A 17994-nucleotide genomic window follows, 5' to 3' on the forward strand; every position below is an offset into this window, starting at 1 on the left:
CCATATTGCAAACAAAACCCAGTTTGTTCATCGATCTGGGTTAAATTTTGCCGTAGCACCCAGATCAATGAATAAACCGGGTTTTAAACATATGGAAGGCACATATTCTACCCACAGAACTTTTCTCTCTAAGAGTAACTATGAACAGGACTGTAGATAATCCAGAATCCTAAATCTGTAATGCTAAAAATAGAACATCATTGCTACTGTAAGAAAACCATGTATAAGAAAGAATGTTTTTCTCTGTTATCTTAAATGGAATTTAGCTTTGATGTAGTTTTTAAATAATTAATTAATTTGTAACGGCTATTATAGCCTGTTTTTGTTTAGGAGTGTCCCTTATTTTAAATACATTGGCTATTTTTACTCAAAAAATGTATATATATATTTTTTTAGGGCATTATGGGTGAGTATTGAAGGCTATAGCAGAATAAAAGAGGAGGAAAAATTTTGTACATACCTTGTTTTGATACTAGAATGTGTTCAAATTCCCTGCTGAAGGTTCTTTATAACAAGAGGGAAGGGAGCGTGGGGGAGGGGTGTTTTGACGCGGGAAGAAAATTGGAAAAAGCAGGGTTTATTTTAGTAATATATATATATATATTATTGTGTTTAAGGGTGTTTTTTTTGGGGGGGGGAAGGGTTTACTTATTAATGGAAAACTGGGTCAGGGGAGAGCTTTAACAGGGTGCAAACCGCTTCGGTCAACTGACTATCATCAGAACATTTTCGGAATGAGTGTAGGGCTATGTCATGACTGCAAGTTTATTACTTAGATATAAAGAGCTTATTAGCTCTTTATATCTAAGTAACTTAATGGTTGCACCTCTTTGTAAACTCGTATAGCAGAGTATATAAGTTCTTTTCGCTATACACTTTGGTATTATGGTCTAGCTACTCACTGAAGCCTCAAAAAAGGCTGAAACCGGTCTGGGTAGTGACCTCCCTCCATAATGTAATAACAGCATACATTTCCTAGGAAATGTGTTTTTACATTATGGAAAATACCTAAGAATAGCGATCTGAACTTTCCTCACCTTTGCAACGAGTTATCCAGTATTGTACTACGTACTAGGGTCACTTGCATTAGCTCATGCTAGTGATCGCCGATACTTTATAGTTTACTATATTCGCCATGAAACTCTCTGATTCCAATCTTGAGTTTCTTATTCGGTTTTGAAACAATGTGGATTTTATATCCCCTTAATTTAAAATAATAATAGTGTTTAAGAGGAGCAGCATGGGAATTTTCCCAGAAACAATACCTAATTAATTTGTAATTTTATCTATATTTTTATTTTTATTTTTTGCACTAGAGGTCATGCTGTAGAATAACCGGTGATCAAATCAAAACCTTGCCATGCTGGTCACCTTTCTTGTCTGAGCCTTGTACTGTTCATGAATTTGCTGGTCACCTTTCTCTTTATATACCCTCCACATAATTTTCTTCTTCATGCTTAATGATCTTACTCATTCATCTAACACCTGCCCGATTAACCTTCCTTACCCAAGGTATACAATTTAATACTGCTTCCTCTAGATGGTCCTTAACTATATCCCATGCACTATTAACATCCTTACCCTGCAGTGTTTTATACCATGGTACAGATTTAAGCTTTTTCCTAGACATGTCATAATCACTTGCCTTGCAGCTCCCCAAATACCCCTTCTTGATAGAATGTTCCTCATGTTTTACAATTTCCCAAGTCAAGACTGCATGGTCACTTTCACCAATTGGAGGCAATATTGTCACCTTGGTTATGGCTAGCTCTTCTGATTCTATGATCAGGTTCAATACTCTCCCATCCCTAGTCCCCTCCATCACATGTTTGCCTTAAGTAATTATCTCTCAGCAAGTGTATAAATTCTGCTTCCTTTCTGCAATGTGATCTTTCTTCCTTTCAGTCTATATCCCCATAGTTGAAGCCCCCCCCCCCCCATAATAAATACTCGAACTGTATTCATTGTACCCAATTTGGCAATGCATGTTTTCCAGATCATCTATGGAACTCCCTGGTCTATAGCAACAACCAACTGTATATTTTGTCTTATTGGTCTTAATCTCACAAACGATTGCTTCAAATGAACAGCCACCCTCCTGCCTGTCTCCTATTCTTTTTTATTGCAGTTCACCTGCTATCAGCAGTACCCCCCTCCCATCCTATTTTCTCTATCTTTCCTGAAAATACTAAACCCTTCACATTCTATCCCTGTAACTACATCATCTGCTGTTAGCCAAGTCTCACTAATGCCTATAACTTTTGGTGCGGTTGCACTAACCAATGCCAAAAATTCCTCCCTCTTGTTCCTGATAATTCAGGCATTAGTATATAGAAACTGCAGCATCCCTTTATTCCCCCACCCACTTTTACTTTCTGAATTGACTACCATATTCAATATTTTTGCTTGAGAGATTAGATTCCTTCTTGATCATTCTCACACTCACTTGCTTCATGGGTTCCTTCACACAAACTCACTTACTTCCACCCTAATTGCTTATGTTTCCCTGAATTTGCATATCAGCATGCTCAAGGAACAATGTCTCTTCAGACACCTAACACCAAAACCATCAAGATGTTGACAGAGGTGATTTAAGATGTTAGGAGGAAAGAATGCAGTTTTTTAATGTGTGGAATGAGTTTGAAGGAAGAATTAAACTGTATAAGAGTGATGGACCGTCATTTGAATGATTTTAGTGTGAGTCATTTGAGAGACTGCTGCTGGAAGGTAGAGAAATGAGTGCAGAGAATAAATCTGATCAGACAAGAACTGTTGTGAAAGAGTGGGAGGGTAAGGAAGGAGAGATTGAAGTGGTGCTTATGAATGAAGAAGTAGGTAGCACGAGTGTAGAGAATGAGAGAGCAAGTGTGCAAGATAAACAAGTAAATGGGGAGACTCAGGGTGGACATGGGAACACAGTATGAGAAAGGTTGATGCTCCAAGAGGATGTGAATATGTGTATAGACAAAAAAAAAAAAAATAGAAGGGAATGATTTGGGATCAAGGGAAAATAGTTGGATTTAAAGAAAGTTGAGCACACTTGTGTTGATAATGCTGTGGACTTGATAATATATCACCATGTATTTTGAAGGAATGTGCCAGGGAGTGGACATCTGTCTTGACATATTTGTTTAATATGTGTCTTACATTGGGTCAAGTTCCAAAGGAGTGGAAGGAAGGCAAGATTGTGCTGCTTCATAAGGGAGGTGACAGAATTCAACCATCAAATTATAGGCCTGTTTATGAGTCAGTTGCTGTGGTTAAAATGTTGGGGAGGCCGTTGAGAACCAGGATCCAGAATTGGATTGACAAGAGTGTATTATCTTTGATGGACAGTATGGATTTGCTAAAGGGAGGCCATGTTTCAGTAATCCACTTATTTATTACAATAAGGTGACAGCTTCATCAGACAAAGGAAATGAATACACAGTAGTACACTTAGATTTTGGAAAGGCTTTTGATTGATTACCACATGATAAGTTGATAGGCAAACTAGAGCAGATGGGGTTGCATATTAGACTAGTGCATTGAATTGGAGATTGGCTATCTGATTAGTATCAACAAGTTGTGTATGGGGGGGGGCAATATCCTGGAAGAGAAGAGTCACTCACATGGGTGAGTGCCTCAGGGGTCTGTTTTAGGGCCATTGCTGTTTAACCTCTATGTTAATGATATTGAGGAAGATTTTGATGGGGATATTCAGTTGTTTGCAGATGATGCAAAGTTTGGAAGCATTATGAGGAATGGGGAGGAAATAAGAGAAGCAGGATTGATCATGGATAGCTATGTAAAATTTACAGGACACATTCCAAAAATTGCAAGGACAGGACAACGAAATTTCAGCATTGATGCAAAGGGTATTGATTTGTAGAAGTAAGAGGATTCTGGTTCCATTATATAAGTCATGATTAGGCCACAAATGGCTACTGTGCACAGATTTGGTCACCTGGTTTTCAAAAAGATGAAGAGATATTGGAAATAGTCCAGAAGCGATTGACTAAGGTAGTTTCTAGTCTCTGGAATGTTGAGTATGAAGAAAGGTTGAGAAGATGCAATTTGCAGTCGTCTAGTGGATAGGAGGTAGCGGAGTGATATGATAGAGACATACAAGTTGGTAATTGATTGTTGTATGATTAACGTTGAAGAGGTTTTTTATAAAATGGTGGGAGATGGAGGGAGAACAAGAGGTCATCCCTGGAAGCTGTATAAGGAGAGTAGGAACAAGTGAGTGAGAATCTGGTTATTTGCATGGAGAGTTGTAAATGATTAGAATACCTTGCCTGAGTGTGGTTTCTGCAGAGAATTTGAAAGTGTTTAATGCCAGGTATGATGAGCTGTATGTTTGCCAATGGGATCTCCTAAATGAGTCTTTGACTCCATGGGGGTCTTAGGATAATAATAATAATAATAATGTTGTGTATGAAGACCCATTGAGAATGCAGTTTGTACAGTCTTGTGGATATGAGGAGGGGGGGGGATATGATTGAGACATATAAGTTATTATGGAGTTGTTACTAGATTAATGTGGAGGAGATTTTTTCATAGAATGGAGAGAAATACAAATAGAATAAAAGGTTGTTCCTGGAAGCTGAAAGCTTTATCAGAAAGGTGTGAGCAGGAGAGCAGAGTTTTTTTGTGTTGAGAATGGTTGGTGCATATGAGACAGTGAGTCCTCCCATGACAAGCATTCAAGTTCATTGGAAGTGTGATGATAATAATAATGTAGATCTCTAAGCTTTCTTGATCTTGAAATAGCAGTGCTAGAGTAAAACATCAAGGGAAGAAACTGCTCAAAACACTAAATCTGTATTGTGTACACTAAATTTATAGAGAGTGATTCATTGCTTATACTTAAGTTGAAAATTAGCATTTGAGTTCGAAGGATTCATCTGCCAGTTAGCATTTGCAGTTAGAATTTAACATCCAAATGAGAAAAAGAGTATTTTCATTTAGAATTTGAAAAATGTACAGGAAGATGGTTTGGTGTAAAGTCAAGAGTTAAGAAGTGTTACCCCTCTAATGTTATTTATTATATTTATCGATTACATCATTTGTAATAAATAACAAGTCTTAAGAGACTTTTACCATATTAAGGAATTGCTGTGACAAATTTGTATGAAATTGTCATAGAAAAAAGGCTAAACCATGAAAATAATGTGAAACAAAAAATATCAATTGCATTTCAAATAGACATTTAGGCATAATTTTTTAGCAAAGATGATCAATTAAATATGGAAATAAATAACAAAATAAGTAAAGTTGGTATGATGGGGAAATCATATGAAGGCATTTATATGGAATAAGAGAGAGAAATCAGCCAAGAACTCAAGCTAGCAGATACAAAACAATATTCAAACTAGTTTTATTGGTCTGAGATTTGGATTAGAAAACACACACACACTTGATCAAAGATTTTGGACTGCAGATATGAGAATCCTCAGGAAATATAGGAGACTGAATATGGGCATCAGTAGAGAGCAACATTTAAAATCATAGTTATCAGAAAAGAACATATATTTGATACAAAAATAATGACAAAAAATCTAGAGGAAGATCCAGGTAAAAAGTGAGTTGATGCAGTTTGAAATGTTTTGAGAAACCTAAAGTAAAAGCTGATCATATCAAAAATTTAGCAAATAATAGACCAATATGAAGAATCAGAAGCCAGCCATGATATTTTAATTACTGTATTTTTCTGTGTATAAGATGCCCACAATGTATAAGACAAACCCTACTTTTTCGAATTATATAGTTGTGAGTCCTGGACTCTAACAAAACAAGGCATGAAAAAGGTTGAAGGCATTTGAACTTTGTTGTTGGAGAAAGATGATGAAAATTAGTTGGACAGAAAGGAAAAGTAATGAAGAAGTTCTAAATATAGTTCATGAAGAGCGGTCATTAATGAAACACATCAATAAGAGAAGAAAAAGCTTAATTGGACACCATTTGAGGGCATGGGGGACTATAGAAGGAAAAAAAGCCATGAGGTAGACCAGGAATTTCATATATAAATAACATAATGATGCTAACTAGCGCTAAGAGTTATGAAGAGATAAAAAGGTCAAAAGACAGGATGTTGTGAGGGCTGCTATATTTACCAATCTCCGGATTGATGCACCAAAGAAGAAGACTTTTTCAAACCCAAAATTAAGAAATCAATATTTTGGTTAAAATCAATTTTAAACATCTCCACTTTCTAATCATATGCTCAGGAGGAGGTCCATACTGTCTCTCTGAAGCTTTATTTCCATGTTCTTTTGGATAATTGAGGATTTTTAATTTGAATTTTGAAGAATATGACAATCGTTTTTTATTTTCGGACATTTTTATGGGCTAGTGCTCAAAATATTGTTAATGCATTAACTTACCCTGCCAACGAATTGCAGACATATGAATACTTTCAGAGTTCTGATTGGTTTATTCAGAATCAGCCATTAATGACATCAATCGACAGAGTTAACAAATGCTAGTGATTGGCGGAGACAAGGTACCAGCAGTTTTGCCACGTCAACGCAGGTCTCTCAACCGGTTACCCCTCGTGTATAAGATGACCCCCAATTTTTGGTCTAAAAATTTAGAAAAAAGTATTATCTTATACACAGAAAAATATGGTATATTAGACTGTCATATTATCTAATGCATGCCTTCAAGATGTACACCAGAAATTGTGGTAATTTTAGTTTGAAAGTTTGTCTGGTATATTTACCACATATAGACTGTCTGAACAGTTTATTAAGTTTAATCTCCACTGGTTTTGTGTTTATTGTAGTACACTTATAAATCTAGTCAATGTATAGTTCACCCACAGATTAGAGACCCTTCGACACTTCTGCACATGTCCCAAAAAGGAGAATCTATTCCGATAATAGGGTAATCAATCCATCTTCTGGGATGAGTTTGTTTATTATTACAGGTCGGAAAATTTAGCTTTTCTTTTACAAACATTGTAGTTTTTTAAAAGTGTAACTATTTTGCTTGTATAACAGTTGGAAAAATGTACGTAGAGTATTAACAAAATTAAAAAAAGTATAGCATAAAACAAAAATTTAACGAAATTTATTTTTAAGAAAGTTTTCTATAAAATAAAAATAATTATACAGAAAAACAGAAATTTTTTTCAAATGAACTTAGATATTCTAAACTTACAGTTGAGAGAACTGAGACACTTTAATGTCCTAAACCGATTAATTATTTGACTTGTGACTCTTTTAACAAACCCATGCAAAAAAAGGTTGGAAAAATATACCATTATCAAATCCTTTTAATCTTCATAGTCATCTGAATCAGTGTCTAAATCGCCATCACTTTCACTGATCACCAAAGGTTCGCATAATTCTTCGATAATTCCATCTCTGTCCCAATTCATATTTTCCAATGAGGTGACACAAGAGCAATATTTTCCCCAGTTTTGAACTGTAATACTTTCAATCGCCTGTTCTGAAAGCTTAAAAAGTTTCGACATGTCAATATCCCCAGTTACGTTGTGATGACGAATGAAACTTTTCACTTCTGCCCAAACATACTCAATAGCATTAATATAGCAATAGCATTAAAACACAATCCAATTTCATGAAGTATTTTCCTTAAAGTTTCTCTTTTCCAAGGAAAATTAATTTTTTTTTAAGCACAGGAATCAATTTCAGAACAGTTGGCACTCTTTTCTCGACCATGTAAAATTCATGAATAGGTCTTCTTATAAGATCTACATCAAAATCATTCAAAGCTACGGTTTCGATGGTTTTCTTTCTCTGGCCTTTTTTTAGGAGATTTAAATTTTGTCTTACCTTCACCTTTTGATTCCCTACGAATTCTTTTAACAGTCGACTCTGATATGCCCGCAATTGCGCTTGCACGTTTTATGACTTGAGAAAGGGGAACAAGGCGCCTGCCTATTAACGATTCTTTTTCACAGAATGTCAGCACATTAGTAATAAAAAAATAATGGAAAAAAGCAACAACAAAAATTGAGCTACTACAGCGAAAGACAAAAAAGCATGTGATTGCGCATGTCGGCGACCAATTCATACATCCTTCATTTCTTTCTTCCCTTCAGCATGATTTGACTATTCTTGGCAAAATGCCAAGCATGCAATCTCACTTTACATGTTTGTCTATAGCATGATTTTAAAAAGTTAATTTAAAAAATTGCAACCGGTAGCAATTTTGCAGTCACCCTCTGTATGGTCACATGACTTTGTGGGTGAATTGCTTTCACAAGGTGGTATCTTGCTGCATGTCAATCTCACAGAAGGTGTAGAACTAGTAAGCTCCATTGTTGGAGTCTTCTGCAATGCAAACATTATGGAAAAAAGAGGTAATTGTGATCTAAATACTTCCAAGACTAAAAAACAGAGAAAAGCTATAACACTGGAGAAAAAATTAGAAGTTATAAAGAGGTATGAACTTAATGAGCACACAGTCGACATAGTCAGAGCTACAGGAATTTCAGAATCAACTTTAAGAACAATAAGAAATGAAGCAGAGAGAATAAATGAAAGTTCTAAAAGTGCGACAAGAATGTCGACAACTAAGATAACACAGATAAGGGCACAGATTATGGAGCAATTGGAAAGGATGTTGGCCCAATGGATCGAACATGAAAATCAATGTGCTGTTCCATTATCCACCTTAATTATCCAGGCTAAAGTGAAAAGTTTGTTTGATGATTTCAATGCTATAGATCCTGATCTTTTGCTGCAAGTGCTGGGTGGTTTGAACTTTTCAAGTGCAACATGGATTCTATAATCTCAAGCTGACTGCCGAGGCTGCAGGACTGATGTTGTTGCTGCTGAGAACTTTCCAGCAAAATTTCTAAGTGTAATTCAGGAACATGGTTATTTGCCTCAACAAGTGTTCAATCTCGACGAAACGGGGTTGTTCTGGAAGCGTATGCCTAGTAGAACATTTCTATTTGTGCAAAAAAAGAGGGTCATCCCAGGTTAAAGCTTCAAAGGACCGTTTCACTTTGCTGTTAGGAGGAAATGCATCTGGAGATCATAAAACTAAACCACTGATGGTTTATCACTCCAAAAACCCATACATACTCAAGGGCTAGTCAAAGGAGGATTTACCTGTCTTATGGCAGTCAAATAAAAAAGTATGGATTACCGGAGCTATGTTTGAGTCCTACTTTTGCAATGAACTGCATCATGAATTGAAGGTTTATTGTAACAGGATAAATGTACCCTTCAAAATTCTTCTGTTTCTGGACAGTGCACCAGAACATCCTCCAAACATCACTGAAATTGATGAGAATATCAAAGTTATTTTTCTGCCACCAAACAGAACATCTCTCATTCAATCCATGGATCAGGTGTTATTGCAACTTTCAAGAGTTATTATCTCTGCAGAACATTTTCGCAGCTAGTTTAAGCTACATGTACCAACATTAAAAAGATAAAATTTCAGTGAAAGAATCTTGGAAAAATATTATTATTATTATTATTATTATTATTTGACACCTCCAGGGAGTCCAAAAACTCATTGAGGGAGGGCACCTACTCTACAACTCTCCATCTCCACCACTCAACCTCATCCACCCGTCATCCACCAACTGCATCATGTACACCAATGCCATCTACTGTCTACCACCACCACTAGTATTATCACAGACAATCACAAACATCCACGCCCACGGCAGGATTAAAACCCGCAGCCTTTTGGCTGGAGAGCATGGATACGCCAACCAACCAAGTGGTTAGCATATGATGTACCATGTTTATGATATAAAAATGGCAGTTGACAACACTGAAAAGGCATTGGCAGAAGTTAAGCAGTCCTGCATGAAGGGAGTTTGGAAGAAAATTTGGCCTGGAGTTTCTGATTCTAATGATTTTGATCCTGAAAGTGAGCTTGCCAACTCAAGACATGACATAGTTAAAATGGCAAAATCTGTTGGATTTCAGGATGTAGATGAGACAAATGTGGATGAACTGCTCAAGTCCCACTCATCAGAGCTCACTAATGAAGATCTTCTGGAAATGGAAAACAACATGAATGATGAAAGTCAGGTGCCCTTTGTTGCTGAGCCCATCAAACATCTTTCAAAAAAACAAATGACTAAATTTTTTAAACACATTGACAGTGCCATCAGAATAATTGAAGAAAATGATCCTAATGAGACTAGAAGTGCCAAAGTTGCGAGAGAAATTCAGAATTCTTTGACTTGCTACAAAGAACTTTATAGAGAGAGGAAGAATGCTGCCCGTCAGCTGAGTCTCGACTCTTTCATTAAAAAAGTTGAAGATCATCAGCCTATCATCTCATCCCAGGGACTTCAAGAGAGCAAGTGAGTGATGATCCAGACTCACCAGACCCAATCCATTCATTTTCCGATTGAAGACTGTCAGAAGTATGCAGTGTTTAGATTTTATGAAATTGTATTAATTAAATTCATTCATCCAGCCATTCATTCATTAAAATTTGTGTGTTTTGTTTATAAGTTTAAATAATTCATTTATAAAAAAAAAAAAATTTTTTTTTATCCTTCTGAAGAAACCCCTATCTCTATCTCACCCATGCTAAATTCAACTCACTTTACGATGTTGTGTTATGATGTTGTGTTATGCAATTATTCCATAAAACCAATTAATCGCGTAAAGCACGGGACACCCGTATAGAGATAAAAATTAATAAATTGTTCAACAAACAGTCAACATGCTTGTAGTAAATATATTGAGATATCAAAGGTAAAAGACTTTCAGCATAAAAACTTTCATTATATTCCCCATCCACAGAGACTCTAAAGTAATGATTGCATGTATCAATTTATTATTATTATTATTAACATTTGACCTCCATGGAGTCAGAAACTCATCGTGGGAGGTACACACTATTTCACACAATGTTCATCTAACCGTACCATGCTTTAAATTGATTCAATGTGTCTACACCCACGACACACTCAGGCAATGCTTTCCACTCACCAACCATTCTCCATGCAAAGAATCTACTCCTCTCCTCTGCTCACACCCTCCTTAAATAGTTTCCAGTGATGGCCTCTTGTTCTATTCTCCCTCTCGTATTCTATGAAAAATCTCTTCCATGTTGACCTGATAACAACCCCTGACTAGCTTATATGTCTCAATCATTCCCCCCCCCCCTTTTCCTCCTATTCATGAGGCTCTGCAACTTACATTCTCTCATTTATAAAAGATGTTTACCTACTAATCACCTATATGTTTATGTTGAAAAAAATAATTTTTTTAGATTAATAAGAATATTCATTAGATATCAGTTTGCATTATTCATATTATTTACTGTTGTTAATAAGCAGTAGATTTTTATACACTACCTGAAATGATATTGTAGATCCATGTGATGAACAGCCATGTGGTCCAAGAGCAGAATGTACTGGAATTAATCATCAGGCGCAGTGTTCATGTCCGAAGATTGCACCATTTATTGGTGATCCATATGAGAAAGTCAAAGGATGTATCCCAGGTATATTTTATATTCTTCTTCATAAAGACATATGATATGATAGACTGTATTTTTATAATTCCCATAGCTGTTACTAGTAATGTACTAAATTACGTTAATCCATCATGAAATAAGAGAAAAATATTCTCAATGGGAGATTACAGTGGTAGAACTTTTTATTTTATTTTATTCGTGTGGGAGTCCCTCATTCCTTGACTGCTCCTTAGGACTGGTTGAGTTCCTCATAATGAGGGATTAAGTATGTATTTGTTGACTGTAGCAGCGTGTGTGTGTTCACAGGGCCAGTTTGCCTGTTCTGAGGGATGAAAAACTTGAGTTTCTGGGAGAAAAAAACCTCTACCTCCATGTGAGACTGGCAAAACTCATCTTTAATCACAAGAGACCAGATAAAGTTTCCTCATGTCATGGACGGGAATCAGATCCAGGTCTTTCCAACCAAAGGGCTTTGTCTATACCAACTGAGCTATGAAGGCTCTAGTGGCAGAACTGGTAGTTAACAAATAGTTTCAGCATTTTTAATTTTGTCATAATTAAGAGTGACAATTTTTTTTTGAAGCAGTTAAGACTTTATATAATTGAAGCAACTAAAAAAAAATAATTGAAATAAGCCAATATTTTTTTAGTTCTAATTAGTATACTGTTATAGTGTTACTATTTGATAGCTATGATTGTAATCCATTTGAGAAAGCCACAGAATGTATCCCAGGTGTGTTTTTATGTTCTGCTTCATAAAGGTATATTGTAGATATACTATACCATCTATTTTTTTTTATTAAAATTTTTTTTATTTAAAATTTTCTGTTTCTTGTACAGTGCTCTAAGACTAAATGACATTGAGAATGAGATCATAATGTAGATTGGTGCAAAAGACAACATGAGTCATGTACTTAAATAAAGAGCCAATAGGCTTCACTTCAGCGATGTAACATTATTTAAATTAAGGGGATATTAAATCCCACATTGTTTCAAAACCGAATAAGAAACTCAAAGATTTGGAATCAAAGCGTTTCATACTCTTTGCACGTAGTTTGTACTACGTGCTTTACTTACGCTAGTATCTGCCGATACTTTTATAGTCTACTATACTATATTCGGTATGAAACTCTTTGATTCCGATCTTTGAGTTTCTTATTCAGTTTTGAAACAATGTGGGATTTAATATCCCCTTAATTTAAATAATGAGTCGTGTATATTTTTGAGAATGATATGGAGTCATGAGTGTAGGGAGATGTTGAGGAAGTTTATGTGGAGAAGTGAGTGAGTGTAGGTATTCAAAAAGTGTATCTGGATAATTGATTATTAGGCTTCTTTGAATCAGAGTAGGGAATATGCAAATAGTAAGTGATACTGATTATGATGAGAAAGAGAATGTGACTGGTTAAAAAGTGTGTGTGACCAACAGTGAAAAAAAAGATGGAACTGGCAGAAAGATAGCAAGAGCAAATAATGGTAAGAAAATGATTCAAGATTCAAAAACAGTGAGTGAAGATGAAGTAAGAAATGCAGCACATGCATAGTTGAAATGAAGAGAAATGTATATATATACTTTGAAAAGTGAAGAAGAATGGATTGAAAGATAACATTATAAAGAGATAACGAATGATTTATGAATGCACTATATGGAGATTTGATTATTAGAAGTTTGGAGAATGAGATGATGAACAAGGTTTGTTTTCCTGAACGTAGAATGGATAGAGTTATTGAGGCATAGGATATAAGGAGGAAGTAATCAAAAGAATTCTTAGTGGTAATAGAAACAAATGATTTGGTTGGAAAGAAGTAATGTGAGAATGGATATCAGGAATTTGTTGAGGGGATTAAAAGATTATAATGTAGCAGGAAAGCAATAATGGGGAGCAAAGATCATGAATAGCATTAATTTAGAAATTATGGACTTTACTTGTTGTGCTCATGTAAGATAGAGATGCAAGGAGGAAATAGTGACAGAAATTTTCAGGCAGTATAGTGTGAGGTAGAGGTGGATAGAATGAAATGCTTAGTTGGCTGTTGCTGTAGATCTGGTATTTTGGAGGACAGTGATAGTGAAATACATAAGCAGATTAGCCAAGCAAATAAGAAAAGGATGATCATTCCTTCCTTTCTGATTTATGCTTATTTGTAGACCCACACTTTACTATGCACGTGTTTGAAATCAGATCTGACTAAATAGGATGGTTAATTTTTATTCCTGTAGCATCCTGTTACGTCTTCCCCATTCTATTGTTATTGTCCTTTTTATGGTTAAATTACGTCTCTTTCTTCCCTTATCTCATTTTTATTATATTCTACCTTTTTCTATTAACTTGGTGCCGTATTTTATTATAAGGATATGGTTCGTGGATTGAAAGCAAAGAGACTCCCACAAGACAATGCCAATTCCTTTGTTTCTGAGCTAATGCTGGTTCTTACTTCGAACTCAGGGAAAATTTCTATTTAGCTGCACCACCCTAAGTTCTAGATTTTCAACCAGTGAAGAACCAAAGAACCAGTACTGAGCTCTGAACTGTATCCTTATTCCTGAATCTTATAAAAATTAATCAGATCTCAAATTTATCACTATCTTAGTCTGCAGTCATGACCTCCCTTCCAAAATACCTCCCGCTGTGGTCCGATTTTTAATGGGGGTGCAGTAGCAAATGATTTCAGGCAAGGCAATTGTTAAATCAAAAGAAACATTTAATTATGCACTAAACAATTTACAAATCATGAATAATTCAGACATACATTCACTTCTAAATAAATTTCAGTTAAATCATAATCATTCAGTCTCTCTAATCCTTTTTTAACAAGCTTAGGTAACAGTTCCACATGGCACTTGAACAAAGGTGAAACAAAGGCTAATGTATCAACACTATTAAGTTTAATTCTATCATGCATTAATTTCAATGCCTATATCAGTTAAAATACAGGAATACCTTGTATAGCACGGTTTTGAACAACACGGGTTTTGGTCTAACGCGGTTTTTATTATTACACTAACATTGTCAACACTGACTGGCGACTCCTGGGCGCCGCAAGTGACAGTCAAGAATCACGTTTATGCAGTAGTTATTCGATTGGCTCTCACATAGACACGTTCTTTCCCCGCAGCATTCTATTATTTAAGTTAATATTAGTATTTATTAATTAAGTATGAGCGAAAAGAGACAAAACAAAGAAGACACAGTTGTAGTAACAAAAAAAACACAAGTGGTTGACATTAGAGAAGAAAATTGAAATTATAAAATGTCATGAGAATGGCGCTTTGTTTGCTAAAAGAGCACGTGAGATTTCAATGAATGAGTCATCTGTACAAACAGTTATTCAGAGCAAAGAAAAGATTAAACAACATGGAATGAACACCGCTTCTTATGTCAAAAATGATCACGAGAAATTGATCTTCTACAATGGAAAATATGGAACGGCTTCTAATGATTTGGATTGAAGATTGTAATCAGAAAAAGATTCTTTTGAGTCAAATGATAATCCAGGCAAAAGCAACAAGTTTATTTGACAAAATAAAAGAAAATGAAAGCGAAGTTGCGGGTGGGTCTACAGTTTCAAAAAGCATATGGGACTCCATAACATAAGAATCCAAGGTGAAGGCGCAAGTGCTGACACTAAAACTGCAGAATTATTTCCCAGTGAATTGAAGGAGCTTATTGGGAAGGAAGGCTACACAGATGATCAAATTTTTAACGCTGACGAGACTGGCTTGTTCTGGAAAAGAATGGCATCGCACACATTTCTAGCAGAGAAGACAAAAACACAAGCTGGGTATAAAGTGTCAAAAGACCGATTGACACTTTTACTAGGAGGTAATGCATCAGGTGATTTAAAATTAAAGCCACTGCTAGTGTGTTCAGAGCGGAAAACCCAAGAGTTCTCAAGGGCTTTACAAAGAACAATTTACCTGTTCATTGGCGTTCGAATAAAAAAATGTGGATGACTCATTCAATTTTCGAAGACTGGTTTAAAACTTGTTTTTGCCTGAAATTAAAAAAGCTATTGTAAAAAGAATTCCTTTCAAAATTTCGCTTTTATTAGACAATGCACCAGGCAATCCAACTCTATTGACTGACTTAGATGAAAATGTCCAGATTCACATTTCCCCTCCAAACACAATAGCAATTCTGCAGCCGATGGATCAAGGGATTATCTCCACTTTCATGGCTTACTATTTAAGATGAACTTTTGCTCAAGCTATTAAAGCTGCAGTAGAAGAAGACTCTTGGACTTTGAGTGAATTTTGAAAGAAATTTAACATAAAAGATGCCATTCAAAATATTTATGAATCTTGGCAAGCGGTGACTCAAAGCAACATGAGAGCCACATGGCATAATATCTTGCGGCATTGTTCAAAGGGCTTTGTTGTCTTTGCAACGCAAAAAGAGGAAATCTCAACAGAAATTGTGCAGATGGGCAAAGATCTTGGTTTTACAAGTTTAGATTGTAGCAATGTGAACGAATGTATTGATTTTCATTCAAATGATCTGGATGATGAAACCCTTTTGGAGTTGGAACAACAATGAGCCTATGAAGCAGAAGAAGACGAAGATGACCCCACTGATGTCATGGTTGAAGAATTTTCCTTTGCTGACCTTTCAACTTTTGTGAGAAAAATCGACGAAGCTTCCAACTTTCTCATAAATGCCAACCCGATTTTGGAAAGAAGCATCAAAGTGAGACAAAGTATCAATAATGCCATCAAATGCTACAGAGATCTAGTACTTGAAGAGACAAGGAAGGTTCAACGAACACTAAATGATTACTTTAGTAAAAAGTAAAATTACTGTATGCTAAAATTGAAGCAATATTTGTTTTGTTTTCTACAACTTTTATATCAGTTTAAAAGGAATTTATTTGTTATTTAGTTATTTTATTGGTTAATAAAAAAATTTTTTTTTTAATTTTTAAACATTTTTATTATCCTAAGTTTTTGTAATAAACAAATTAAATTGAAAACCTTTATAAATAGACCTCGAACAACGCGGTTTTGCATAGCGCATACTCTTCTTGGAACCAATTAACCCTATACAAGGTATTCCTGTATATACACTCAATTTCTCTAACTTCTATTTCAAACATGCATAGGTATTAAATCCACATAATTCTTAAACAAAGGTAAAGCTGAGATATATGATACAATTCTACTAAGGATATGCACTTTACAGACGTACAGGTCATGCTCTAATTTCTGCATTCACGTCTTGGAATTTTGTCTTTCTCTCTAAACTAGGTTTCTAGAGTCCTTACATGAATTCACAACACTTTAGTCTTAAACATTCTATTAAGATTACAATTACTATTTCTGCACACTTTCATTGAACAAAGAAAAGGTTTCTACAATACCACCCAATTGGGATCTGCTGGAAAATCATACATCTCGATTCAGCTTCACTTTCAGATTTATTTCTGGTTCTGTTCGACCTGTAGTTTCCTTCTCGTCAGACTCGGGCTAGATGAATCTTGGACACTGAAGACACGTGCTTGCCTTTTACTGGTTATCAGGTTTAAGCAAAGCTCGACTGTCTGTGCTGTATACCATCCCTCAACTCCGCTGAACAAATTTTCTATCGACAGATTCTCAAGGATTGCTCGGCATTCTTTCCTTGCTTGTGGTCAATGCTTTGCCCAAGAAACTGGAGTGAACATTGGGGCACAGAGAGAATGGTTCCCACAAGAGTGGATGACTGACTGGCAAGGGGCTCTGGCTGGAGATCCGATTAAAATGAGAGAAAAAGCCCCGGTCCAGCGCTGCATTGCCTTTTTAAATTACGTGCCCCTACACTTCCATACTATGTCATATCCTTTTCCTTCCTTGCTCATTTCAAAGCTCAACTCCTTTCACGAGCGCCACATTCTCCCCTAGCAATCACTTTGGTGGTGGTGGTGGGGGGGTTAGTCGCATGCCTTCCCTTCATGCTCAATGCTTACTCTGGTGCACATGCATTGCCTCTGGCAATCGATCTTTGGCCCCTCACTCAAGTGCACAAACATTCATGTTATTTTTAGCAAAGCTTAGGCAGTGGACTTAATTACAACAAAATGCATTATAATATTAAGGAATAAATAACAGTATTCTAAAATTACTAAATTGTCTGGTGCCTTTACATAAATTTAACCTGCTTGACGTATCAGTATGTGCAAAGTTTTAAAAGTGCCTGTTAAGTTCTGAATAACTTACAAGTTTAATTCAGAGCTTAACAGGCACTTTTAAAACTTTGCACATCCCTCAGAACAGGCAACCCTTCTGGAAGGTTTGCCTGTTCTGAGGGATGAAAAATCCAAGTTTCCAGGAGAAAACCCTCAATCCTCTGTGAGACCAGCTAACTCACCATTTGATTGAAAACACCCGATAAAGGTTCTTCAGATCATAGATGGTATTTGAACCTAGGTCTTTTCAACCAAAGTGCTTCTCTTAACCATCTGAACTATGGAGGCTTGTAGGGTGATCACTATGGATATTAATTATATAATATAGATTAGAATGAACAGATAGCATGACAAAGAAATAGCATTAGGGAGTAAATAAAATGAATCGCTCAAGTTTTTGAGGAAGGACAACTACCT

At 35.8% G+C, this 17994-nt stretch overlaps 1 protein-coding gene across 1 annotated transcript in view; it reads left to right on the plus strand.

Annotated features, from left to right (window-relative positions):
* LOC150101923 (uncharacterized) overlaps positions 1 to 17994 on the plus strand; it is a 1001066-nt gene that overhangs the window by 499440 nt on the left and 483632 nt on the right. The window contains exon 70 of the mRNA XM_090399931.1: positions 11311 to 11442. Coding sequence (XP_090256057.1) covers positions 11311 to 11442 — 132 coding nt within the window. The remainder of the gene's footprint in view (positions 1 to 11310; positions 11443 to 17994) is intronic.

Source organism: Typopeltis vanoorti, chromosome 11 (genome assembly GCF_054136105.1).
Source record: "Typopeltis vanoorti isolate ZY-2024b chromosome 11, IOZ_Tvanoo_1.0, whole genome shotgun sequence".
NCBI lineage: Eukaryota > Metazoa > Arthropoda > Arachnida > Uropygi > Thelyphonidae > Typopeltis > Typopeltis vanoorti.